Source organism: Leucoraja erinacea, chromosome 13, assembly GCF_028641065.1.
Source record: "Leucoraja erinacea ecotype New England chromosome 13, Leri_hhj_1, whole genome shotgun sequence".
In the NCBI taxonomy this organism is placed as follows: Eukaryota; Metazoa; Chordata; class Chondrichthyes; order Rajiformes; family Rajidae; genus Leucoraja; species Leucoraja erinaceus.
The window spans coordinates 8622274-8648264 of NC_073389.1; the positions used below are offsets into that span (position 1 = coordinate 8622274).

At 45.7% G+C, this 25991-nt stretch overlaps 1 protein-coding gene across 1 annotated transcript in view; it reads right to left on the reverse strand.

Moving 5' to 3' along the window:
• The window catches only part of LOC129703103 (uncharacterized), a 54748-nt gene extending 32093 nt beyond the window's left edge, over positions 1-22655 (reverse strand). The window contains exon 1 of the mRNA XM_055645301.1: positions 19528-22655. Within this exon, the coding sequence (XP_055501276.1) occupies positions 19528-22636 (3109 nt within the window). The 5' untranslated portion in view covers positions 22637-22655. The remainder of the gene's footprint in view (positions 1-19527) is intronic.
• Between the last annotated feature and the right edge of the window lie 3336 nt (positions 22656-25991).

Consider the following 25991-nt stretch of genomic DNA (forward strand, 5'->3'; position numbering starts at 1 on the left):
TTTCCTTGCTCACCAGCACTTCACTTTGATAACAGATCAGCGTTCAGTGGCTTTTATGCTGGATAATCGGAAACGAACGAAGATTAAAAATAGTAAAATTCATGAATGGAGGATTGAATTATCTGCATATAGTTATTCCATTGAGTACAGCCCTGGTAAGGATAATGTTGCTCCGGACACATTAACTCGAGCATTTTGTGCCTCTGTTCATTCTTCTGCACTCACTGATCTTCACAATGGGCTGTGTCATCCTGGAGTCACTCGTTTGTTACACTATGTTCGTTCCAAAAATTTACCTTTCTCTACAGAAGATGTGAAGATGACGTGTGCTTCATGTAGAATCTGTGCTGAATTAAAACCAAGGTTCTTCCGTCCTGAAGAAGGAAGATTGATCAAAGCTACTCAACCTATGGAACGTTTGAGTATTGACTTCAAAGGGCCTTTACCATCCTCCTCTCAAAATGTTTATATACTTACCTTAGTTGACGAATATTCGAGGTTTCCATTTGCCTTTCCTTGTCCAAATATTTCAGCTGCTATGGTTATCAAATGTTTAGATCAACTGTTTTCATTCTGTGGATTTCCAAGTTACATACATTCTGATAGGGGCACCTCATTCATGTCAAAAGATTTAAAGGACTACCTTTCTAAGAGAGGAATTGCAACAAGTAAAACAACACCATATCATCCTATTGGAAATGGTCAGGTTGAGAGGTATAATGGAATCATTTGGAAAGCAGTGAAACTGGCTTTAAAGTCAAATGATATACCAGATGGGAATGTGTTCTACCAGATGCATTACACTCCATCAGATCTCTACTGTCAACTGCTCCACACGAGTGGTTCTTTAACTTCAAACGGCGTTCTTCTAGTGGTACTTTGCCATCATGGTTGACGAGCCCTGGGCCTGTGTTGCTTCATCGGTATGTCCGATTAAATAAGAATGAACCTTTTGTTGATGAAGTTGAACTGACTGATGTCAACCCTTCTTATGCAACTATCAAGTATCGGGATGGACGTCAGTCAACTGTCTCACTTCGTGACCTTGCACCATGTCCATCTTCTCCATCAGCTCCGTCACTTCTTGATAACACTAATCGGGAACTTCCTCCAACACTTCCAGCATCCTCTATAGAAACTTCTACAAGAAATTCTAAAATTGAAAATCTAAATAACAATATGAGTGAAGTTGATGACCAAGCAATTTATCTACCCTCGGCTATTGAAACACCGGTATCTCCTGAGGCTCCAGTGCTGCGACGGTCATCAAGACGTATTAAACCTCCTGACCGTCTCAACTTATAAATAGGAGGGGAGAATGAAGTGGGCGCATGTGCGCATGTGCGGAGCTCTTCTAGTGTGTGCGCATGCGCAGGACATTTCTAGAGTGTGCGCATGCGCGTGACATTTCCGGAGTGCGCATGCGCAGGACATTTCGGGAGTGTGCGCATGTGCGAAGTATTTCGGGCGGGAAAAGCCTGCAGAATCAGCCATGTTTGCCAGACGTTTCTGAGTTTGTGTATTGCAGAAATAAGTTGCTTAAAGCTTAAATAAAGTTAAGTTAATTACAAGTAGTGAAAGTTTCATTTATCTCACAACAAGCATCAAACAATCCTTTCAACTCAGTGAAGTATATTTCCAAAGATAAATCTAATCACAAATTCTGCACCCATTTGCAGCCCAGCAATTGTTACAATCAACAAAGAAATGAATAACCATATCACGTGCCTCATAGAGTCATATAGCACAGAGATAGGCCCTTTGTCCCAACTCATCCATACAAACCAAGATGCTGCATCTAATCTAGCCACATTTACCCATGTTTGGCCCACATCCCTCTAAACCTTTCCTATCCACACATATCTGTCCATATGTCTTTTAAATGGTCATTATTCTACCTGGCTCAACTGCTTCCTCTGGCAATTTGTTCCAAATACCCACCACCCTCAGTGTAAAAACGTTTTGGTTTTAGTTTTAAAGATCCAGCATGGAAACAAGTCCTTTGGCCCACCGATTCCATACCAACCATTGCTCAATCATTTACGCTAGTTCTATGTCATCCCACTTTCTTGTCCACTCCCTACACATGAGGGGTCATTGACAGAGGCCAATTAACCTAAAGGCGGCACGGTGGCGCAGTGGTAGAGTTACAGCAGTTGCAGCGTCGGAGACCCGGGTTCGATCCCGACTACGGGTGTTGCCTGTACGGAGTTTCTACGTTCTCCCCATGACCGCATGGGTTTTCTCCGAGATCTTCGGTTTCCTCTCGCATTCCAAAGACGCACACATTTGTAGGTTACTTGGCTTGGTGTATGTTTAATGGTCCCTAATGTGTGTAGGAAAGTGTTAATGCACAGGGGTCGCCGGTTGGCGTGGACTCGGTGGGCCGAAGGGCCTGTTTCTGCCCTGTATCTAAAAAAGTCCTACAAGCCTGCACATTTTGGGCATGTGGGAATATACCGGAGCACCCGGAGGAAACACAAGTGGTCACATGAGAACATGCAAACTCAATGCAGTCAGCACCCAAGGTCTGGATGCAAGATGTTTTCCTCCGGTTCCTATTAATTTTTTCCTTGTTCACCTTGTTAGTTCTTGATCCTGGGAAAAAGACTCTGTGCATTCACCTTATCTAGTCTCTCATGATTTTTACATAACATGCTATCTGAGGGATACACACAAGCCAGAACATTGGGAGGATAACCTGAAGACATAGATTTAAGGTAATTGAAAGAAAGGGAAGTGGACGGTTTTCTAAAGAGTGTGCATTGTTTTCAGATTCAGATTCAGATTCAATCTTTATTGCCATTGTGCAGTGTACAGTACAGAGACAACGAAAAGCAGTTAGCATCTCACCCAAAAGAGCGAACATAGAATAACGAGCAATAAATATATATATATGTACATACAGTCGTAGTAGTGCAATTTATGTGGGGGAAAGAGTGTCCGGGGGGGTGGGTTGGCAATCACCAAAGTGCAGAGTTAAGTAGTGCAACAGCCGCAGGGAAGAAGCTGTTTCTGAACCTGCTGGTCCAGCAATGGAGAAACCTGTAAAATAGGAGGTTAAACAATCTGTGGTTGGGGTGCGAGCAGTCCTTGATGATGCTGAGCGCCCTTCGCAGACATCGCTTGCTTTGGACAGACTCAATGGAGGGGAGTGAGGAACCGGTGATGCGTTGGGCAATTTTCACCACCCTCTGCAGTGCTTTCCGGTCGGAGACAGAGCAGTTGCCATACCATACTGTGATACAGTTGGTAAGGATGCTGTCGATGGTGCAGCGGTAGAAGTTCACCACAATCTGAGGAGACAGATGGACCTTCTTCAGTCTCATCAGGAAGATCTGGAATGTGGATTCAACAGAGAATGGGATATATATTTCAGAATGAGAACAACATAGCTTCTCGTGGAGAACAAGCTGGGGACTAACAGTGTATTTACGAAAGTTCAATGGACTTCTTCCAAGTTACAAAGTTTGAACCGCTTTCCCATATTCACTTACTACACAGAGAGAGGTCATTTAGTTTAGTTTAGTTTAGCTTAGTTTAGAAACACAGCATGGAAACAGGCCCTTCGGCCCACCGAGTCCACACCAACCAGGGATCCCCGCCCACTAACACTATCCTACACACACGAGGGACAATTTACAATTATCAATTGACCTACAAACCTGTACCTCTTTGGAGTGTGGGAGGAAACTGGAGATCCCAGCGAAAACCCACGCAGGTCGTGGGGAGAACGGACAAACTCCAGATTCGCACCCGTAGTCAGGATCAAAGCCAGGTCTCTGGAGCTGTAAGGCAGCAACTCTACCGCAGCCCAATTTTTCCCATTGTTGGCACTCCGAGCATACCCAGCAGACCTATTCTCTCTTGCACGCTGTCACCCACCCCCAGCCCTGATGCTCCTGGCAATTTACAGCAGCCTTTCACCTACCAAACAGCACATAATTGAGATGTGGGAGAAACCTGAGTGCCCGTATGGTTCCCATATTGTCTATAGTCTATTATCTATTGTCCCAGAGAGAACGTGTAAACATGGATAGTACCGTAGATTAGAGTGTGTTGCAGGAGCCGTGCAGTGCAGCACTAACGTCTGCACTATCATGCCACCCATTGCACAAGCTGCACCTCTCATTCTTTGACTAGCACCATGGGCTTCACCTGATTGAGCAGACATGGCATTGATTTAACTTTCCACCCACAGGATGTTACCTCTGAAGTGCATCACTTCCTCAGTACAATAATACTATGATGACAAGCATAAGCCATTGAATAGAGGAAGGCATGGATTGAGTGGATGTGAAGAGGATGTTTCCATTGGAGAGTCCAAGACCAACGGGCATAGACTCAGAATACATGGATGTTCCTTTAGGAAGCAGATGAGGAGAAATTTGTATAGTCAGATGGTGGTGAATCTGTGGATTTCATTGCCACAGAAGGCTGTGGAGGCCAAATCAATGGATATTTTTAAGTCAGAGATAGATAGGTTCTTGATTAGTACAGGTGTCAGGAGTTATGGGGGGAAGGCAGGAGAATGGGTTTGAGAGGGAGAGATAGATCAGCCATGATTGAATGGCGGAGTGGATGATGGGCCGAATGGCCTAATTCTGCTCCTATCACTTATGACCTTATGAAGTCATCAGCTTCCCAATGAGTTGAAGGGGGGTCATAATGTTGAGCTCTTGCCTATATTCTCCATTGGATACAGTTTATTCCATGGTGCTATTCAAGGAAAGGCAGTGAAACTTTGGGCACCTGTTCATCTACTTATGTTACCTGGTCATTAACTTATCACCCCATAGAAGATCTAGTTATTTATAGGCAACGATGCATGCTGTATGTACAGGCGAATATTCTCTTGCGTAAATTTGGTGCGTGTGCAGATGTGGTGAAGATGTCGCTATTTAGAGCATACTGCACACCACTCTACACTGCGCACCTGTGGTCGAACTATGGAAAGACAAGTATGCAGAGACTAAAGGTGGCATATAATGATGCCATGAGAACACTGCTAAGGCAACCTAGATGGTGTAGTGCCAGTAATATGTTTGTGGCTGCAGGAGTCAGTACTTTAGAAGCTATCCTAAGACATCACATGAATAAATTCATTTGCAGGATAAATGACTCTAAAAATGTGCTTATTGTGGCCTTGTCAAACATAAGGGTTAGCACTACACGCTACGAATCCCAGCTGTGGAGACACTGGTATCGTTGTCTCATTGTAGGACATTGATCATTCTTTTAATCTGGATTTTTAACTTATGTATTGTGTTTAAAAAAATATATAAATTATGATGTTTTTATAAGTGATATACTAAGATTTTATATGTATTTTATGATATTTAATATGCAATGCATTTTTTATGTAATGTTGTCCCTTGTCTGGACCTTGAGTCCATAATAAAGTTTATTATATTATTATTATTATTATTATTGTTACGCACATGTTAACGAGCACATTTCCTATGTTACAGGGGTGTTTACCTTTCTTCAGCTGCAAATCTCTTTGCAGTTTCAGTTCCAGTTTAGTTTATTGTCATGTGTACCTATAGACAATAGACAATAGGTGCAGGAGTAGGCCATTCAGCCCTTCGAACCATTCAATGTGATCATGGCTGATCATCCACAAAGACCCGAAACGTTGCCTATTTCCTTCGCTTCATAGTGGCTGCTTCACCCGCTGCGTTTCTCCAGCATTTTTGTCTACCTTTGATTTTCCGGCAACTGCAGTTCCTTCTTAAAGAGTTAGTTGGTGGTCACTTGTCATGGAATTAATTAAGGTGCTATAAATGACCACAACGCTCTAATGACCAGTCACATGGGCGGAAATCCTGGGGGGGTGGGGCAGGGGGACTGCTCCCCATGTTTTGAGAGGTGGGGACAATTCCCCACATGTTTTGTGACCTGGACGTTACAGCCAGTCCCAGATCGGCTTGTTTGGTCCAGGACTGGCTGCAACGCCCAGGTCAGCTCACCTGCCCCACACTCCAAAGACGTGCAGGTTTGTAGGTTAAGTACTTTGGTAAATTGTAAATTGTCCCTAGAGTGTCGGATGGTACCAGTGTACGGGGTGATTGAGGGTTGGCGAGAACAGGGTGGGCCAAAGGACCTGCAGTTCCCATGTAGCCTGCGCACCCAAGTCGGCTCGCTTGTACCAGGTCTGACTGCAACGTCCAGGTCACCTGCGTGCCCCGGGACTTGCTGCAGTTCCCAGGTCACGAAAACAAATTGAAAAAAATACACCCGCGGGCCAGATGATTTTGGGTTATGGGCCGGATCCAGCCCGTGGGCCGTAGGTTGCCGACCCTTGTCCTAGATGTTAGGCCTCATTGTGTCCCCTCATATGACCACAATGTTCCTAATCCCTTTTACCCCAAGATATTTAATAATTTAGACAGACGCTTCGTTTTATATACAGGATCCAGCATAATTTGAATGGCACCCTATTTCATCCTAGCATTCTTTTCCAATCATTCTTAAGCTGCCTTTCCAAAGTTATTTTAAGTGCTGCTTTTGCACAAAACCTTTAATAAATGCACAGTGAGGAGGTAGGTTTCCACAAATGCACTTTCAACTCCATGAGCCATCAGCAATACTATCTATAAACTACAGAATTATATTTATTTTAATTCATCTTTCAATTGATGAACATTTATTGACCACCCCTAATTGAGAAGGTGGTGAACCGCATCTTTTAGTTTTAATTTAGTTTAGTTTATAGATACAAGGCGGAATCATGCCCATTGGCCCACCGAGTCCGCGCCGACCAGCGATCCCCGCACACTATCACTATCCTACACATTCTAGGAACAATTTACATTTATACCAAGTCAATTAACCGACAAACCTGTATGTCTTTGGAGTGTGGGAGGAAACCGAAAATGTCTGAGAAAACCCACGCAGGCCAAGAGGAGAACGTACAAACTCCGTAAAGACAGCGCCTGTAGTCAGGATCGAACCCGGGTCTCTGCCGCTGTAAGGCAGCAGATACACAACTGCACCACCGTGCTGCCCTTCTGTCCTTCTTGTGAAGGCACTGCCACAATGCTATTGGGGAAGGAATTCCAGGATTTAGACCATGAAGGAGTGATAATAGTTTTGCAAGTGAAGATGGAGTGAGACTTTGAGGGCAACCTGTAGGAGGCGGTGTTCCCATGCGCTTGGTGGTCCCTTTTCTTCTTGGTGGTCGAAGTCATGGATGGGGTTGCAATTTATCTTCCAACTAAGGCCTTTTGCACTATTGGCTTTTCCAAGTGTCTTTTTGCACTATTGGCTTTTCCAAGTGTCTTTTTGCATCATTAACTTCCAATAAAGATTGCACAAAGAGAGCCGAGAATTAGGTTTTATTTACTTCAGTTCAGAGTGGAAGAAATTCTCAGCTTCATTCTCCATGTAATTCATGAAAATTTGAGGCAGTGTTTGTAAAATAATGACTATGGCATCAGACCAAATAAACGTAATGTATTTTTTGACAGCCTACAATCACACTATGACTGAATACTAAAAAAAAACACATCCTCAATAAATAAAATAGAAACAGAGAAACCATCATTAAAAAAATCAAGTAACCATTGCCTGCAAAAAAAATATTCTAAAGGACAGTTTATTACAAGAATTAACCTGTTAAATGAGTATTTCAAGAGATAATTCAATGTGTAAATCCCAGGAGAAGCCTCAATAAGAATGCCATTAGCAATAAATAGAATTATTCTACTCATAGAATACATTTGCTTTAATATAATAAAACTGTGAGACAATTTACCCTGCCCTTTAATTCCCGCATTGAGAGTAGCTGTAATCTGAAGGATAATTCCTGAATGTTTTCCCTATCTTTCACATGAGGACCGACTACTCTCCTACTGCTCTCGCACTTCTGCCCCACCTCAAACGATCAATTTTTCTGGGTGAGGTTGGAGGTTCATAAAAACAGCACGGTGATGGGTGTTCAGAGGTGATCCTGACCACATCCACTATGAGAATCATAGTGTCATATAACATGGAGACATCCCTTCAGCCCAACTTGCCCATCCCAACCAATATGCCCATCTAGTCCCACCTGCCTGCATTTGGCCCATATCCCTCCAAACCTATCCTTGCCATGTACGTCCAAATCTATATATCTGTCTGTCTGTCTGTCTGTCTGTCTGTCTGTCTGTCTGTCTGTCTTATTATTATACATAACTAAGAGTCTGATCTTGTGCTCCTCCAGTTTGCAGGGTTTTTCTATTTGCATAAAAGTATGTGATAGCGCTATGATTTTTTGCCAGGTTACCCACGGTTCTCCTGTGCTGCGAGTGCAACAAGTTTCATTCTGATCGGTGGTATATTATAAAAGTTATTGAGGTTTAAGAATCTTTAAAACCATGTGCGCACCGATTCCTTCAAGCAGCGCCACGCAGATTGGTCTCATCTCCTGTCAGTCAATGCCACGGCCGGGATGGCAACGCCCCTTTTGGGAGAGGGAGAGGGAGAGGAAGGGGTTGGGAGGTAGAGGGGGAAAGTGGGGGAGGTGTGGAGAGTGGGGGAGGTGGGGGAACAGAGGGAAAGGAGGGGTTAGTGGGAGAGGTAGGGAGTGGGGGACAGTGGGGAAGGTCAGGAGGGATAGTGGGGGGGAATAGGGGGAGGTGATGAGCGGAGGATAGAGGGGAGGAGAGGAGAGGGGGGTATAGGGATAGGAGGGAGGTAGCGAGGGGAGAGGAGTTATGGAGGGAGGGGGTGAGTGACTGATGGTAGGGAAAATGAGAGGGAGGGAGAGGTGACGGAGGGATTGGGGAAGGGGAGGAGGAGAGGGGAAAGAAGAAGGAGGGTGAAGAGATGAGGGATGAGGGGAAATGAGCCGCACCTGCGCAGTTGGGGGCTGTGCATGAGTGGTGCACTATTGCGTTGGGGGGCCGGGTTGTATTGGGGGAACGGGTAAGTGGTGGAATATTGCTTTGGGGAATGGGTTGCGTTGGGGGACCCAATGGGTCCCACTTAGTCTAGTGTTTTTTAAACGTTATGATCGTACCTACTTCAACTACCTCCTCTTGCAGCTTGTTCCATATACCTATCACCCTTAGTGTAAAAAAAGTTGCCCCTCTATTTCCTAATAAAACTTTTGCACCTCATTTTAAAGCTATCTTCTCTAATTCTTGACTCCCCTATGGGTAAAAGACTGTGCATTTACCCTATCTAATCCTCTGATGATCTTATACACCACTGTATACACTCCGGTGCTCTGAAATAAAGTACTAGTCTAAACCTCTCCATATTGCTCAGGCCCTCCAGTCCTGGCAGCAGTCCTGCAATTTCCTTTCCAGCTTCCCACAGTGTCCTCAGATATATCTGACCAGGCCCGGGAGATTTGTCTACCTTCTTACATCTTAGGACCTTCAATACTTCCTCGACTGTAATACTGACTGCCCTCAAGACACTTCCATGGACTGCCTCAAGTTCCCCAGTTCTCATGCCTTTCTCCATTGTACAAACAGAGGAGGAACACTCATTGAGGACATTGCATGTAGCCTGATGCTCCACACACAGTTGATAGCTTTGAATCCTGAGGTGCTCAATTCTCTCTCTGGTCGCCCTTTTTCCCCTTAATGTATTTTTATAAAATCTCTTGGGATTATCCTGAATATTACCTTCCAGAGCTCTCTGCTGTCTCTTTTAGGTCCTCCTGATTTCCTTTTCCACCGTGCTCCTCGGCTCCCAAAACTCCTTCAGAGATATACTTGATCCCAGCTTCCATTACCTGCCCCATGCCCCCTTTCTATTATTGACCAGAGTCTCAATTTTGCTTGTCATCCAAGCTTCCTTAGACTCATCTGTCTTGCCCTTCACCTTAACAGGAACATGCGTTTCCTGTAATCTTCCCAGCACACGTTAAAAACCATCCTTAACCCTTGAGCTATCTCCTCCCACCCTCCTATCCGCCCGCCCTCGGGCTCCTCCTCCTCCCCTTTTCCTTCCTTCTTCCCCCCCCACCCCCCATCAGTCTGAAGAAGGGTTTTGGCCCGAAACGTTGCCTATTTCCTTCGCTCCATAGATGCTGCTGCACCCGCTGAGTTTCTCCAGCAATTTTGTGTACCTTCGATTTTCCAGCATCTGCAGTTCCTTCTTGAACACACGTTAAAAACCTCCCACTTTCCAAACCTTCCTTTTCCTTCAACAACCTGCTCCTATCAACTTGAGCGACTTCCTGTCTAATACCTACAAAGTTAGTCTGACTCAAATTTAGAATATTAATGTGTGGGTCCTCCCTATCTTAGTCCATAACTATGTTAAATCTAATTGAACAGCGGTCCCTGGTCCTAAAAGACTCCTCCACGAACACTTCCTCCACTAGCCCATCCAATTTCCCAAGACTAGATCGAGCATTCCTCTCAGCCTATGCAGGGCCCTCTACATATTAACCATATAACAATTACAGCACGGAAACAGGCCATCTCGACCCTTCTAGTCCATGCCGAACACATAATCTCCCCTAGTCCCATATACCTGCGCTCAGACCATAACCCTCCATTCCCTTCCCATCCATATAACTATCCAATTTATTCTTAAATGATAAAAAACGAACCTGCCTCCACCACCTTCACTGGAAGCTCATTCCACACAGCTACCACTCTCTGAGTAAAGAAGTTCCCCCTCATGTTACCCCTAAACTTCAGTCCCTTAATTCTCATGTCATGTCCCCTTGTTTGAATCTTCCCTACTCTCAGTGGGAAAAGCTTTTCCACGTCAACTCTGTCTATCCCTCTCATCATTTTAAAAACCTCTATCAAGTCCCCCCTTAACCTTCTGCGCTCCAAAGAATAAAGCCCTAACTTGTTCAACCTTTCTCTGTAACTTAGTTGCTGAAACCCAGGCAACATTCTAGTAAATCTCCTCTGTACTCTCTCTATTTTGTTGACATCCTTCCTATAATTAGGCGACCAAAATTGTACACCATACTCCAGAATTGGCCTCACCAATGCCTTGTACAATTTTAACATTACATCCCAACTTCTATACTCAATGCTCTGATTTATAAAGGCCAGCACACCAAAAGCTTTCTTTACCACCCTACCTACATGAGATTCCATATTGCCTGAGGAAACCTTCCTGAGTAATTTAATTTAGTTTAGAAATAGAGCACGGAAACCAGCCCTTCAGCCCACCGCCAACGCCAACCAGCGATCCCCACAGATTAACACTATCCTACACACACTAGGGACAATTTACATTTATACCGAGCCAATTAACCTTCCAATACATCTTTGGAATTTGGGAGGAAACCAGCGATTCCGGACAAACCCTCACAGGTCACGGGGAGAACGTCCAAACTTCGTACATACAAGCACCCATAGTCAGGATCGATCCGGCGGTCTCCAGTGCTGTAGAGCAGCAACTCTACCGCTGCGCCACCATTTGACAAATGAATACATTTGATGAATTCTGCCCCGTTTAAACCTTTGGCACTATGACAATCTGTCAATATTGGGAAAGTTAAAATCCTCTACCGATGGAACATTAAGCTCTCCCTCTTGAATGGAACATGAAACTTTTACTCTCACCTCTATCTCTTCTGAAGGATATGTACCATGGAACATTAAGCTGCCAGTTTTCTCCATCTCTAAACCAGTTCTCTGTAACGGCCACAATGTCCCAGCCGCATATAGCTATCCACGCCCTGAATTCATCTGTCTTGCCCATCAGGTCTCTTGAATTCAAATAAGTGCAATTCAAATCACAGTCCTACCTCACTTCCTGCCTTTCTCCAGCCTCTTCTGTCCACTGAACCTCCCTTCATCACCATCCAAACTGACTTCTAGCCTCTCACATTCCTTGGTCCTGTATAGCATCCCTGCCCCCTGCCCATCCAGTTTAAATCCACCCTTATGTTGAGAGAATGGAGCGGCTGGGCTTGTATACACTGGAATTTAGAAGGATGAGAGGGTATCTTATTGAAGCATATAAGATTAGTAAGGGACTGGACACGCAAGAGGCAGAAAACATGCTCACGATGTTCGGGGTGTCCAGAACCAGGGGCAACGGTTTAAGAATAAGGGGTTGGCCATTTATAACGGAGATGAGGAAAAAACTTCTTCACGCAGAGTTGTGAATCTGTGGAATTCTCTGCTTCAGAAGGCAGTGGAGGCCTTTCAAAAGCCTTTCTGGATGTTTTCAAAAGAGAGTTAGATAGAGCTCTTAAAGATAGTGGAGGGATATGGGGAGAAGGCAGGAACGGGGTAATGATTGTGGATGATCAATCAATCAATCTCCAGGTTCAGGGACCGTTTCTTCCCAGTTGTTATCAGGCAACTGAATCATCCTACCACAACCAGAGAGCAGTGCTGAACTACTATCTACCTCTTTGGTGACCCTCGGACTATCCTTAATTGGACTTTGCTGGCTTTACCTTGCACTAAATGTAATTCCCTTATGTATCATTCTGCTGACTGGTTAGCACACAACAAAAGCTTTTCACTGTACCTTGATACTCGTGACAATAAACTAAACTGAACCAAATTAAACTAAGAGAGGATGAATCCTGTTATGGGAAAATCTAAAATTTGGGGTCACTGTTTAAAAATACAAGGTTGTTCACCTTGTAACATAGATGATACAAATTAATTTAGCTCTCACAGGGTTGTGTGCCTTTACAATTTTCCTCAAAGGGCAGTGGGCGGCACGACTCACGTCGCAGCGGCCTCTGCAGTCCGTCGTCTGTCTAAATTGTTATTTTTTGTGTCCGTTTTAATGTAGTTTTTTTTTTTTTGATGGGGTGTGTGTGTGTGTGTGTGTGTGTGTGTGTGTGTGTGTGTGTGTGTGTGTGTGTGTGTGTGTGTGTGGGGGGGGGGGGTGGGTGGAACGTTTTTAAAATCTTTCCCCTGCACGGAGAACCCGACCTTTCCCCTGTCGGGTCTCCGTTGTCGTTGGGGCTGCAACGTGGAGCGGCCTCCAGCAGGAACGACCTGGAGCTGCGGACCTACTCACCATCACGGAGCTGGCCGAGTTCGGAGCGGGTGGAGCTGTGGTGGCGCGCTGCTGCGACCCGACCCTCGGAGATTCGGAGGCTTACCGCAGGTCTGGTGGACAGTAATATCGGGAGCCCGCGGGTCCCTGCTGGGAGACCGCTTTTCAGGGCTTCCGCAACTGCGACTTCTCCCGCTCGAGTCGCAGGGTCGAGGAGTACCTGGAGCAGGGCCTGACATCGCCCGGCGTGGCTTCAACGGCTGCAGGACTTTGCTAGCGCCCGCCGGGAGCTCTAACAACAAGACCCGGAGCGCGGCCTTGCATCGCCTGGCGCGGCGTTAATCTCGCCTGCCGGGGGCTTTGACTCTGACATCGGGAGGGGAATGGGGTGGGCAGGGGAGAGGTAAGTTTTTTTGCCTTCCATCACAGCGAGGAGGAGATGCGCTGTGATGGATGTCTGTGTAAATTGTGTTGTGTCTTGGGTCTTTATTTCTTGTGTGTATGACTGCAGAAACAACAGGTTCTATGAGGTTCAAATGACAAATAAATTGTATTGTATTGTATTGTATTGAATGCAGATCTTTGAATTTTTTTAGACATAGGTAGATAGAGTGTTGATAAGCAAGTAGTAAAGGGTTGAGATGGCTGGTTAAGGTAATATTCGGATCAGCTATGCTCTCATTGAATGGCAGAGTCGACCAAAGATCCTATAGGGTGATTTCACAAAAGGTCACTGGAGCGTAGATCCGCACCCACGTTACCGAAAATTTGAAGTGGAGTACATGCTATACATCCGGTACATGTTAGTGAATGGGAAAACACGCACTTTCACACCCATTAAAAACATCGAAAACGGACAGTTTTTAAGCTGCAATTTAATTGAAACTGCAGTTCAAAAACTGGCCGTTTTCGATGTTTTTAACGGGTGTGAAAGTGCGTGTTTTCCCATTCACTAACATGTACCGGAAGTATCGCATGTCCTCCAGTTGAATTTTGCGGTCACGTGGGTGCGGATCTACGCTCCAGTGACCTTTCGTGAAATCACCCTATAACGGGTCATGTCAGCTATCGAAAAAGTCGACCCAAAATATCAACTTTTCCTTCTCTCCAAAGATGCTGCCTGATCTGCTGAGTTACTCCAGCCTTTTGTGTCTATCTTCGATTTAAACCAACATCTGCAGTTCCTCCCTGTACAAGGTATGTGCCGTTTTAACTGAACGCATGACTGAAGTCGGGGCGGGTCACCGATAGGGTCGGGGTTACTGAAATGGCGGAGGTTACGCTCCATTACGTAGTTACACGTCGGGCCATTGGATTTTGCAGGAGTGGACTATCCTGCTCCACTCTAGGATCTTTGCAGTAGACTTAAGCAGAACAATTTTATTCAAAATAGTTTTAATCAATTATATACCAATACTTATTGGTTTATTAGGCACATTTCAGTGTGATGTATATCTTGTATATCTTGCAAGGATGCAGGATTGTAGTAAACACCGTGAATCATTGGCACTTCCAATCACTGCTGTTCTTAATCCATATGTATCTATACCAATAGAGGTATGAGTGGTATGTAAGTGGGCTTATAACTTGACACTAATGCAAAACAAACCTCTCCCATGTTTAAAACAAAAACAGAAATGCTGGAAGAACTCATCCACTCAAACAGCATCTGTGGAAAAAGAAGGCAATTAACGTTTTAGGTCTGATGAAGGATCTTAGAAACATAGAAACATAGAAAATAGGTGCAGGAGGAGGTCATTCGGCCCTTCGAGCCAGCACCGCCATTCATTGTGATCATGGCTGATCGTCCCTAATCAATAATCCGTGCCTGCCTTCTCCCCATATCCCTTGATTCCACTAGCCCCTAGAGCTCTATCTAACTCTCTCTTAAATCCATCCAGTGATTTGGCCTCCACTGCCCCCTGTGGCAAGGAATTCCACAAATTCACAACTCTCTGGTGAAAATGTTCTTTCTCACCTCAGTCTTAAATGTCCCCCCCCCCCCCCCCTTTATTCTAAGACTGTGGCCCCTAGTTCTGGACTCACTCAACATTGGGAACATTCTTCCTGCATCTAGGTTGTCCAGTCCTTTTATAATTTTATATGTTTCCATACGAATACCCCTCATCCTTCTAAACTCCAGTGAATACAAGCCTAGTCTTTTCAATCTTTCCTCCTATGACAGTCCCACCATCCCAGGGATCAATCTCGTGAACCTACGCTGCACTGCCTCAATCACAAGGATGTCCTTCCTCAAATTAGGAGACCAAAACTGTACGGAATACTTCAGATGTGGTCTTACCAGAGCCCTATACAACTGCAGAAGAACCTCTCTACTCCTATACTGAAATCCTCTTGTTATGAAGGCCCACATTCCACTAGCTGTCTTCACTGCCTGCTGTACCTGCACACCAACCTTCAGTGACCAATGTCCAAGGACACCCAGGTCTTGTTGTACCTCCTCCTTATGTAAGTTATTGGGGCAAATCCTCCAAAATCATGGAAGAACTCGGATAAGGACATGGACATTTTAAAAAGACAAATTTGCTGGCTGCAACGGAAAAACCCCCAATCCACAAACCTGTCTGGCCTGTGGACTTGGGCATCAAACAACTGTGCGAATGGTGTGGGGAGGAAAGGCTGAGACGGAGATAACGAGATTATCTTGGATACACAAAGGAAGGAACCAAGCCTCAGCAGACGGTGGTAAACAGGCCAGCCCAAGCTCAATCACCATCTTGGATGACCCATCCATCGAGACAATAGGAGCCCGTCCAGGCGATGGGATAACGATCAGGCTGAGGGATCATGACATCAGCAAACCCCTTATCATCGGAAGCCTATTGTTCATGCCAGATCGAAACTGGGTATCATCAAAATAATCCTTTTATCCAGAGGACCACCTGGGGGTTTCAAAGGAAGCTCAGGTATAAAAACAGGAGTCAAGCCAGAACTCTCTCTCTCTTTCTGCTCTGCTGGACAGCTTGCGAGCCCAATTGTAAGTACCCCAGTGACCTGGTGAAATTCCCGAAATAGGATAGAGGTTGAGAAGATAAAGAGGAGTAAAATTGTGTAAAGTAAGTTTTACGACGTGCCCGATAGTTTTCCGTCCATAGTCTTAGTTTAAAGCATAAGTTTAGCCACGTATTATGTAGTGTTGGTGAGATTCGATTTCTCATTGTTTAATAAAGCCTGTAAATTTTAGACTTGCTTTGAGTCCATCTTGGTTTCTGTTTTCCCTCATCAGCACACTCTGGTCAATTCAACCTTTTATCATATCCCACCATAATTCCGAGGTCTAGAACCCAGGGGAATCCCTTTTGTTGTATTCTCTCTCTTGGAAACCACTCGAGTGGAGTGGTGGCTGTTTGAACCTCCAACAAGGGAGAGAATAACTCGGGCAGTTGGGCCCGAAGGGAAATAAAGGGAAACGCAAAACCCCTACACTTACCCAACTTAACCCCATTGAGATAATAATCTGCCCCCTTGTTTTTGCCTCAAAAGTGGATAACCTCACATTTATCTATATTATACTGCATCTGCCACGCATCTGCCCACTCACTCAACCTCTCCAGGTCACCTCGCAACCTCCGAACATCCTCTTCACAGTTCACACTGCCATCCAGTCTTGAGTCATCCGCTAACTTGCTAGTGTTGCTCCTAATTCCCTCTTCCAAATCATTAATATATATGGTAAACAGTTGCGGCCCCAACACCGAGCTTTGCGGCACTCCACTCGCCACTGCCTGCCATTCTGAAAAGGACCCGTTCACTCCTACACTTTGCTTCCAACCAATTTTCTATCCACGTCAATAACCTACTCCCAATACCGTGTGCTCTAATTTTGGTAACCAGTCTCCCATGCGGGACCTTATCAAAGACTTTCTGAAAGTCTAGATACATTACATCCACTGGCTCCCCTTCATCCATTTTACTGTCATATCCTCAAAAAATTCCAGAAGTTTAGTCAAGCATGATTTTCCTTTCATAAATCCATGCTGACTTGGACTAATCCTTTTACTGCTATCCAAATGCCCCATTATTACCTCTTTAATAATAGACTCCAGCATCTTTCCCACCACCAAAGCCAGGCTAACTGGTCTGTAATTCCCCGTTTTCTCTCTCGCTTCTTTCTTGAAAAGTGGGATAACATTAGGTATTCTCCAATCCACAGGAACTGATCCTGAATATATTGAACATTGGAAAATGATCACCAATGCATCCACTATTTCCAGAGCCACCTCCCTGAGGACCCTGGGATGCAGTCAATCAGGCCCTGGGGATTTATCATCCTTCAGTCCCATTAGTCTACCCAATACTATTTCTCGCCTAATGAAAATTTCTTTCAGTTCCTTGACCCCCTTAGATCCTCTGTCCTCCAGTACATCTGATAGATTGTTTGTGTCTTCCTTAGTGAAGACAGATCCGAAGTGCCTGTTCAACTCTTCTGCCATTTCCTTGATACCCATAATAATTTCACCCGTGTCTGCCTTCAAGGGACCCACATTTGACTTTGAGAGGGACTTTGAGATTTGAGACTTTTGAGATTTATTATTGTTATGTACAGAGAAAAGCTTTGTTTTGCATGTAATGCAACCAGATCACATAATACCATACAGAAATGTAATACATTTAATTTTGCTATTCTTTTTCCCTTAACATATCTAAAGACGCTTTTACTGTCCTTCTTTTCATTCCTACCCAAGTTTCCCAATCCTCTGGCTTCCGGCTACTCTTTGCTGTGTTATACATCTTTTCTTTTAGTTTTATACTATCCCTAACTTCTATAGTCAGCCACGGTTGCCTCCTACTCCCCTTAGAACCTTTCTTCCTTTTTGAAATGAAATGATCCTGCGTCTTCCGGATTATGCCCAGAAATTCCTGCCATTGCTGTTCCACCATCATTCCTGCTAGTATCCCTTTCCCGTCTACCTTGGCCAGCTCCTCTCTCATGCCTTCATAATCCCCTTTGTTCAAGTGCATCACTGCCACTTCCGATTTAACCTTCTCCTCAAATTGCAGATTAAAACTAATCATATTATGATCACTACCTCCAAGCGGTTCCTTTACCTCGAGTTCTCTTATCAAATCTGGTTCATTGGACAACACTAAATCCAGAATTGCCTTTTCTCTGGTCGGCTCCATTACAAGCTGCTCTAAGAATCCATCTCGGTGGCAATCTACAAACTCTCTTTCTTGGGGTGCTGAACCAACCTGATTTTCTCAGTCTACCTGCATATTGACATCCCCCACAGTGGCATGCCAGTTTGTTACATGCCAGTTTTAACTCCTGCTGCAACTTACACCCTACATCCGGGCTACTATTTGGGGGTCTGTAGATAACACCGAATTAGTGTCTTCTTGCCTTTGCAATTCCTCAACTCAATCCACAGTGACTCTATCTCGTCAGTCCCTATGTCTTCCTTCGCAAGGGACTGAATTCCATCCCTCACCAGAAGAGCTACCCCCCCTCCTCTGCCCACTGCTTGTCCTTTCGATAGGATGTATAACCCTGAATATTAAGTTCCCAGACCTGATCCTCCTGCAGCCACATCTTGTTAATACCCACAATGTCATATCTACCGACCTCTATCTGAGCCTCAACCTCATCTACTTCTTATACTTCGTGCATTCAAATACAGTACTTTCAAATCTTCAACCTGTAACATGAATTGGTCCCTCTTTTCACAGATGGTACTGGCCGATACGATACGATAGAACTTTATTTATCCCAGGAGGGAAATTGATCTGCCAACAGTCATAAAAACACAAAATTCATGAAACATGAAATTAAAGTGACAAGTGGGAAAGGATTGGGGATGTGCAAAGATGAGGATGGGAGGGGTGACAGGGAGTGGAGATGCATATGTATGTGTGTGGGCGAATGTGTACATATATATACAATATGTGTGTGTGTGTGCATGTGAGTATATGTGTGTGTGTGCATGTGTCTATGCACACACCATACTTTTTTTCTCATTTATTATATTGTTTACAGTGTACTATGTTTACATATTCTGTTGTGCTGCTGCAAGTAAGAATTTCATTGTTCTATCTAGGACATATGACAATAAAACACTCTTGACTCGCAACAGACTTGGTCTTCACTATCTCTGTGGTAGAGAACGCCACATGTTCACAGTCCTCTGAGTGTGGAAACTTCCCATCTCAGTCCAGAATGTCTTACCTAGTTATCCGGAGATGCGGTCTTTCATCCAGAGCGCAGGAGAAGAGAAAAATCTTCCCTGTCAAGCCTGTCAGAATTTGATAGATTTCAACAAAGTAGACTCTGAGTTCTGGACTCAGGTGAATGAATACTGACCTAGTTAACCCAATCTCTCCTCAATGGGCAGACCTGGCATCACTATAATCAGACTGCTGGACCCTTATTGCACTACGCTCCAAAGCAAGCGTTCCCTTTCTTCGTTAAGGAGACCCGAAATCGCACATAAAGCTGGAGGAATGGCCTTGCCATCTCCCTGTGTGTTTGCAGTAAATGAAGGAAAACAATGACCGATGTTAGATGGTACATCAAGTTTGTTAGATAATAGTTTCTCCCTAATGTAAACTAGGCAGTTTCTGGTCTACGTTATATAATGTCACTGAAGAGATTGGTGTATTGCGGGTAGTTGTCTGTGGTTAATGCATTTCTCAGGCGCTGCCAGAACAGGGGCTGGGCGCGCCGGTTACAAGGCCACGCCAAGACCGAGTTCTTGCACAGTCTCTTTCTCAGCCTCACGTACTTGGAGTGTTGCAAGACCCTTTCTAGCAAAACAAAGATGATCACGTCAACCTTCTCATCCAGCAACCGCTGGTGAGCAATGTGGAAGGCAATTCTAAAGTTCCCCGTGCTCACGTAACAGTCGGTGAGGACAAAAATGGTTTTCCTGCTTTGGTGAATGCTCTGGGACAGATTGTCCATTACAAGTTTCCCCGGCATCCAGTCTCTTTCTTCCAAACACAGGGAGAATCGTCGCTCCCCTCGTTCTTCCAAATTGTCGATCAACTCCTTGAGAATCCATTCGGACACTGACTTGTCCCGAGTGTCATAAGCAACAAACGCCCCGTACTCCGCCTTGACATTGGGTATGGAGCGGTAGCCTTTGAACTTGGCCATGCAGAAGTGGTAGATGTACCAAACGTCCCAGCCGAACAGGCGACCGGCGATGGAGGTCACCAGGAACAAGAGGGTGACCAAGGCGGAGAAAGTGTAGAGGCCAATGCCCAGGTGGTCTAACTCGCAGGAGTGCAGGTCCACCATGATGACGCCGTGGCCGCGGTGGGCTTTGGGGGAGGCGCAGGTGACATCGGTGACCAGGCGAGGGATGTAGACCGTGGTCTGGTTGATCCACCACACGAACCACCTGGCATCGCAGGTGCAGAGAAAGTGGTTGCCGCTTAGCCGCAGCTCCCGAAGGTGTTTGATGGCGCTGTCCGGGAAACTGGAGGCCTGGACGGTCTTCAGGTTGTTGTAGCTGAGATCCAGGTACTGCAGGGAGGTCATGTCCAGCAGGAAGTCCTTGGTCAGCTTGGCGATCTGGTTGCGGGTGAGGTTGAAGACGCGCAGGGTCTGGGTGCAGTTGGACAGCATGCGAGGCACTGTGGTCAACAGGTTGCTACCGAGGTCCAGCAGCTCCAACCGGCCTAGCAGGTAAAGCCTGCCCCAGTTGAAGCTCCGCAGCTGGTTACCGCTCAGCACAAGCTCCTTGAGTAGCGGGGGCAGGTGGTCAAACACGTCGTGCGGCATGAACGCGAGTCTATTGCCCGAGAGGTCGAGGCGGCTCAGGTTGGAGAGGTTCTCAAAGAACTCAATGTACATGTAATTGCCGTCGCTCCACATGTAATTCAACTGGTTGTCCCGGAACTCCAGCACGCTTAGCGAATTGCTGCTCAGTTGCGAGTCGGCTGAGGTGTAGATGTCATTCTCGCTCATGATCAGCTTGGAGAGATTGGTGAGGGTGTGGATGAAGTTTAATCTGTGAGTCAACCCTTCCATCTGGAAATAGTGGTTGTTGTTACTGAGGTCTAGCACTTGAAGTTCCTGCAGCTCCTGAAAGGCGGATTCGTAGAGGAGGTCGATGCGGTTGTTGGAGAGGTCCAGGTAGCGCAGGTGAGGGAGGGAAAGGAACTCGGAACCATTCAGGGTCTGGCTGAGGGCATTGCCCGACAGGTTGAGACACTTGATGAACGAGAGGTTGTCGAACTGCGCCGGGCTGATGTAGAAGATGTTGTTCCTGCTGAGGTCCAAGGTGGAGTGGTGGCGGTTGCACTCGCTGTAGCTCACCGGCGAGAGGTGGTAATACTCTTTGTCCTTCGACTTGCAGCTCCGGCCGAACTTGTCGTAGCGGAAATAACTCTCCTGGTTGGGGTACCCGTAAAACGAGCCGGTGCCCGGCTGCGAGTGGCCACTCGGCCCGCAAGAGCCCGTCTCGCCCTGGGTGGAGGAGGGCGAGATCTTGTTCTCCGAGAGGTCGATGACTTGCAGGGCGGGCAGCCGGCTGAAGATCTGGAGATCGGCCAACTTGATGAAGTTGATGCCCAAGTCCAGGAGCTTGAGCTGAGTGAGCTGCAGCAGGGGCCTCAGGTTCTCCATCCTCAGATTCTTAAACACGTAGCCTCGGATCTTCAGGCTTTGGAGGGACCGCAGATGTGAGAACGTGGAGGACAGATTCAGATACTCGTGGTACACCTTCAGTTCGTAGTTGAAGGACATGTCTAGCCCCTCTAAGCTGCCGAGGTATTTCAAGAATGAAGCCGTGGCTATTTCCTTCACCAGGAAATTCTGAGAGAGGTCCAGCATTTTCAGGTTGGTGGTATATCTGAACCAAGAGCTTAGCACGGCTGTCAGACAGTTACTCTGGAGCCGCAAGATCTTCAAGTTTCGCAGTGCCCGGAAAGCGTTAGGAAGGATCAATAAATAACTGGGGTCATGACAGGGCTGGCAAGGGAATGGTGCATTGTAGCAGCGGGGGCAGTTCCCGCTCAAGTCTAGAATTTCCAATTCGACCAACTCGGCGAAATCGATATCTTCGATGCGCCGAATCCTGTTGTTGTACAGAAAAAGCTGCCTTAAACTCCGAGGCAGTCTCTGGGGAACGTAGGTCAGGTTATTGTCCTTGAGAGACAGCACCTCAAGACGACTCAGATTGTAGAAGGCATCCCTCTCAATCTGGTAGCTAGTGTTACAAGGGTTGCGGTAGTAGCAGTTCTGGCCAAGGTAGATGCTCTCCAAGTCACCCAGCTCCGTAAAGTTGGCCTTGCCAAGTGAGAAGATGCTGTTGGCCTCCAAGCTGAGCAGAGTGAGAGTGCGGGGCAGCCCTTGAGGTATTCGGGCCAATTGGTTCCCATCCAAGTACAAGGACCTCAACGCTGGCAGAGAGGAGAGGGCTCCTCTCGCCACCCTCGGGGGCTTGGTGCACACCCGATCTTTGGGGCCAAGTCTGACGGGCACGCAGTTACACCTGAGGTCGATCTCCGTCAGGTTATTCAGGCCGGAGAAGGAGAAGGAGGTCACCTGTGAGATGTGATTGATGGTGAGCGTGATGTTGGTGGAGTTGGAGGGGAAGCCGGTGGGAACGCTGGTCAGCTGGCGCTCGCTGCAGTCCACCACCACCTCTGTGTCGCGCTGCGTCACGTCGCACGGGAGGCTTTTGGGAAACCATTCGGTTGACACCCGAGTCCACAGAGAGAGGAGGTAAAGCATTAAATGCAACGTGACATTCACTGCGACCTGCAATAGAAAGAAAAAGACGATTGAAGCGACTACTGGTTCAGGTTGATGTAGGATCTTCATTGCGAGCTGAGTTGAGTATAGGAGCAAGGAGGTCAGACTGCAGTTGTACAGGCCACTGGTGAACCACCTGAACTATTGTGTGCAGTTTTGGTCTCCTAATTTGAGGAAGGACATTCTAGCTATTGAGGGAGTGCAGTGTAGGTTCACCAGGTTAATTCCGGGGATGACGGGACTGATGTATGATGAAAGAATGGATCGACTGGGCTTGTATTCACTGGAATTTAGAAGGATGAGCTGGGATCTTATAGAAACATAAAACATTCTCAGAGGATTGGATAGGGTAGATGCAGAAAAATGTTCCCGATGTTGGGAGAGTCCAGAACCAGGGGCACAGTTGAAGAATAACATTTAGGACTGAGATGAGGAAAAACTTTTTCACACAGAGAGTTGTGAATTTGTGGAATTCTCTGCCTTAGAGAATGGGGAGAAGGCAGGAACGGGTTCTGATTGTGAATGATCAGCCACGATCACATTGAATGGTTGTGCTGGCTCGAAGTGCCGAATGTCCTACTCCTGCACCTATTGTCTATGTATCTATGTAGGACACTTTGGCCGAGATGTTGATGCGAGCTGCACAGATATAGAGTCACAAACTGCAGGCTCTCCCAAAACACCGAACTCCACTCATCTTACACCTAATGTTAACATTTCTCCCCACACTCCACTCAACCCTTCAATTTCAACTACCCAAGATTATCCAAGATTACAGCGGGATCTGGCTCTCTGCTGGGGAACTGGGACAAAGAATGGTTCAGGTTTAGATATATTATTGTTATGTACAGAGAAAAGCTTTGTTTTGCATGTAATGCAACCAGATCACATAATAACAAACATAAATGCAATCAAGTCAAAATCAAGTACATTAGGTGGAGCAAAGGGGAAGATACAGAATATAGTTCTCAGCATTGCAGCGCATCAGTTCCAAAGTCATAAACATAGACATAGAAAATAGGTGCAGGAGTAGGCCATTCGGCCCTTCGAGCCTGCACCGCCATTCAATATGATCATGGCTGATCATCCAAATCAATATCCCACACTTGCCTTCACTCCATACCCCCAGATACCTTTAGCCACAAGGGCCACATCTAACTCCCTCTTAAATCTAGCCAATGAACTGGCCTCAACTACCTTCTGTGGCAGAGAATTCCACAGATTCACCACTCTCTGTTCAATGTGGTGGAGGTGAATCAGACAGTACCCTAGCTCAGAGCTTCTTAAACTATTTCAGTGTCATTCACCCTTGAGTCTTTATCACAAAATTTCATCCACCCTCGACTAAATTTTCTTATGTTTTTTTGGTAATTTTCATCTTATTCTCTCTTGTGTATAATTTTATATATAAAATACATTTTGTCACATGAGCAAATAGGATAAATTAACACATTTTTTAAGTGTTTATTTTATTCAACTTTTTTGAACATCCTAAAAATATGTTAAGAAAATTAGGAGTGAAAAAAAAACTTTAATTAAAGAAAATAATTTGATTAGAATGATAAAAAACCATTCCAACATCTAAACTGGGCTTCACCCCCATCCTACCCTTTCAGGCTTTGATTCCTGCAGTTCTTTTCTTGGAAAACTAGCTCAAAAAAAACCATGGTATTCTCTAAAAGGTCATATTACAGTAAATTTGGGAAATATCCTGCTTCTTTGAAATTAGAAAACCATATAGGTAGAGAGAAAATAAACCATATCAAATTTCCAGCTCCACTGCCATTAAAACCAATAAGAGCTTATTAACCACTTTAATGGCAATGCCTTTTTTAAGTGTAGAAAAAAATAAATTATGTCACTCACCCATCTAGTTTAATTCACCCTAAAATAATTTCATTCACCCTTGGGTGAACCATTCACCAGTTTAAGAAGTACTGCCCTAGCTTATGGAAGGACCATTCAGAAGCTTGGTAACAGAGGGGAAGAAACTGTTCCTGATTCTGGTGGTGCACACTTTTAAGCCAAAGGAATGACAGGGGGTGGGCCTAGTATTCGATTATGTTGGCTGCTTAACCAAGGCAGCATGAAATGTAGACAGAGTAAATGGTTGGGAGACTGGTCCGTGGGATGAACAGGCACAGTGCCGCAGTGATAGAGCTGCTGTCTGACAGCGCCAGAAACCCGGGTTTGATCCTGCCTACAGGTGCTGTCTTTATGGAGTTTGTATGTTCTCCCTGTGACCCCATCGATTTCTCCAAGTGCTCCGGTTTCCTCCCACACTCCAAATGTTAATTCTGGCCAAATTGGAGCTGTCAGGACATTAAAATTGAGTAAAGGCTTCTAGGCCATTTTGGTCAAGTGCCTTTTGCGGAACTGGGGAGAAGGACAGGGGCATGAGGAGCCCATTTCCATGCTGCATAACTCTATGACTGCTCCTTAAAGAAAGAGGCCATTCGGTCAGGTACTGTAACGTAATACAATAGGTGCTAACATATCGAGGTGTAAGACGTTAAGTATTGCCTCAAAGGTAACGGAAGACGACAGGTAAAGGCTAGTTATATAATCCAACTTATTCGATAGGCTCACCATTGATCTACTGTATGAGCTGTTTTACTTTGTGTCTGTGCCAATCTGAGCCAGGGTATAGTACAAAATTCCCACCTACAAGTCTATGCTGCCTTTCAGCAATTTCATTAGTCGCATTCCCCCACATTTCTCCCTGTTAGCTGCTCTCTCTTTAGCTGAACAAATACCCGCTCGTTTCTCATGCTGCTCACCTTCACTCGAGCAGCTTTACAGTAATCCAACTACCTACCTGCAAGTCTTTGAGATGTGGGCGGAAACTGCAGCCCCCAGAGGAAACCTACAGGGTCAACGTGTGAAATCGGCACCAATGACTCCAAAGTTTAGGATCGATTCGTCATAAGTTCATAAGTGATAGGGGCTGAAGTAGGCCATTCGGCCCATCAAGTCCACTCCGCCATGCAATCATGGCTGATCTATCACCCCTCAACCCCATCCCCCTGCCTTCTCCCCATAACCCCTGACATTCTGGGTTGCTGTGCAGCAATGGTACTAACTGCTGGGACTATGTGTGCAAACTCCATGTGGATAGAACTGGAGGTCAGGATTGAGCCCGGGCTGCTGGAGGTGGGAGGCAGCAGCCCCACCTGCTGCATCACTCTGTTATATCATAATATTGGAGAGTGTGCCGAGAAGAGGCAGGGAGGGGGGCGTTGAGGGAGCTAGCGGGCTGCACCACCCAGGACCAGGCGGCTGCTGTTCACAAAGAGGGATCCCGCAGCCTGGGTTGCCGCTGCAAGAAGATAAG